Source organism: Portunus trituberculatus, chromosome 9 (genome assembly GCF_017591435.1).
Source record: "Portunus trituberculatus isolate SZX2019 chromosome 9, ASM1759143v1, whole genome shotgun sequence".
NCBI classification, from domain to species: domain Eukaryota; kingdom Metazoa; phylum Arthropoda; class Malacostraca; order Decapoda; family Portunidae; genus Portunus; species Portunus trituberculatus.
In genome coordinates this window covers 500,001-502,500 of record NC_059263.1, presented here as the reverse complement: position 1 = coordinate 502,500, position 2,500 = coordinate 500,001, and the positions used below count along the sequence as shown (strand labels likewise).

The following is a 2,500-nucleotide window of genomic DNA, read 5'->3' as shown; positions in this document are numbered from 1 at the left end:
TAAAGACTACAACACCACCAAACGCCATATCCTTCGCCCCAACACCCCCTCAAGACACCCCAAAACACCCATCTACAGTCTACACCTCCCAAAACACACCCAAAATACCCCAAACACCACGAAAATACACTTCTACACCCAACACCCTCCAAAACACACACCTCTACACCCAACACCCCTTAAAACCCCAAAACATCGCAGAAACATACCCATGCACACCCAAAACACACTCATCTACACTCAAAACACACCCATCTACACCCAAAAACACCCATCTACACCCAGAAATATCCCAAAACACACCCAACTACATCCAAAACACCCCATATACACCCAAAACACACCCATCTACACCAAAAACACCCAAAACACCCCATATACACACAAAACACCATTCAACACCCAAAACACCTCCCTCTACACCCAAATACACCCAAAACACCCATCTACACCACAAAACACCACCAAACACCCCCCGAACCACACCATTACCCCCTCAGCACCTACTTACCTCCTTCGTCCAGGGCCCCTTCACCAGCTCGGGGTTGACCACCTTGTGCCACCTCTGCTGACACTGCACGTCACTTCGGTCCAGGAACCAGCCAGCGATCACCTCCCACTTCTCCCCGTGCTGCTCCACCAGGCCCTTCAGCTTCTGCAGGAGAGAGAGAGAGAGAGTGGTGAGTGATAAAAGTGGTAGGGGTGAGGGCATGAGGGTTAGGGAATTAGAGAGAGAGAGAGAGAGAGAGAGAGAGAGAGAGAGAGAGAGAGAGAGAGAGAGAGAGAGAGAGAGAGAGAGAGAGAGAGAGAGAGAGAGAGAGAGAGAGAGAGAGAGAGAGAGAGAGAGAGAGAGAGAGAGAGAGGGGGGCACAGAAAGGAAAGGCCAAGAATGGAGATGGCGTAAGAGGAAGAGAGAGAGAGAGAGGATGTGCAAGAGGAGAGAGAGAGAGAGAGAGAGAGAGAGAGAGAGAGAGAGAGAGAGAGAGAGAGAGAGAGAGAGAGAGAGAGAGAGAGAGAGAGAGAGAGATGGGGGGGGCGGGCAGATTACTTCACACCACAGGAGGGAAGAAAGGAAGGAAGGAGGGAAGAGGGAAAGAGGGAAGGGAGAGAAGGAGGGAGGAGGAAGGGAACGGAGAGAAGGGAGGAGGAAGGAAGGAGGAGGAAGGAGGGAGGAAAGTATCTTGATTTATTTATACATATTTCCTACCTCCACGGAAGGAGGAGGAGGAGGAGGAGGAGGAGGAGGAGGAGGAGGAGGAGGAGGAGGAGGAGGAGGAGGAGGAGGAGGAGGAGGGAGAGAAGAACAGTTTACTACGAGGGAAGAAAGGATAAAATTGAGAGAGAGAGAGAGAGAGAGAGAGAGAGAGAGAGAGAGAGAGAGAGAGAGAGAGAGAGAGAGAGAGAGAGAGAAAGTACGTACCTATATACAACACTCACTCACTCACTCACTCTCTCTCTCTCTCTCTCTGCCCTCCCCTCCCCTCCCTTCCCTTTCATCCTCTTCTCCTTCCTCCTTTCTCTCATCTCCTCCTCCTCTCTCATACCTGTTCCTGTCACTCTTCCTCCTCCTCCTCTTCCTCCTCTTCGTTCCCTTTCCTTCCTTTCTCTCATCGGCTCCTCCTCCTCCTCCTCCTTCTTTCATAATGGTTTCAAGTTTTTCTCTACTTTTTCTGGTTTGGCGTGCTCTCTCTCTCTCTCTCTCTCTCTCTCTCTCTCTCTCTCTCCACGACAATTTTTCAAGGCCAGAGATGATTAGCCTGGTTTTCACGTGTTTCTACTGTTAGTTAAGTAAAAATGTTGTCTATCTACTTATACACTAGTAGAAATTTTGTTTATCTATCCTTCAACTAGTAGATTTGTTACTTATCTACCCTTGGAATAGTAGAAATCGTGTTTATCTACCCCTAACTTGTGGAAATCTTGTTTATCTATCTCACACACCCACAGTCCTCCCTATCATTCACCCACACACCCCTATACTCAACATACCCATAGTCCATCCCCACCTACCCACCCACACATACACACACACACACACATCTTCCTCCTCCTCCTCCTCCTTGCTCACCTCATCCTCCTCCTTGTTCCAGCGTCCTTTATTCACCAATTTCTTGAGTCTGCCCTGGCTGCCGCACGTGGCTCCCACCTCGCCGTCCAGGGAAGAGCTTTCCTCGTATTCCTCATCGCTTCCCTCGTCGCCAGAGCACCAGTCCTCCTCCGTCACTGCCATGGAAGGGGTGTTGGTGGCGCTGCTGGTGGTGCTGCTGCTGGTGCTGGGACGAGATCGGGTGGTGGGGTTAGTGTTGTGTTATGTTAGGTTAGGTTAGGTTAGGTTATGCTATGTTATGTTAGCCCATTAGGTTAGGTTATACTATGCTGTTAATGTCATGTTAGCCCCTTCAATACTGGGATGCAATTTTTACCTCGAGATTTATGCACGACTACACCATTTTATTGACAATCAGCAGGGATCTAGTACTGCACCTGGACACGTTTTCAT

General features: G+C 49.6%; 1 protein-coding gene across 9 annotated transcripts in view; it reads right to left on the bottom strand.

The window, feature by feature from the left end:
• LOC123501696 (transcriptional activator Myb-like) overlaps positions 1-2,500 on the bottom strand; it is a 37,182-nt gene that overhangs the window by 25,888 nt on the left and 8,794 nt on the right. For all 9 annotated transcript variants that reach the window (XM_045250696.1, XM_045250690.1, XM_045250693.1 and 6 more), the window contains exons 2-3: positions 2,069-2,273; positions 512-655 (exon numbers count right to left, since the gene is read on the bottom strand). In XM_045250696.1, the coding sequence (XP_045106631.1) occupies positions 512-655; positions 2,069-2,273 (349 nt within the window). The remainder of the gene's footprint in view (positions 1-511; positions 656-2,068; positions 2,274-2,500) is intronic.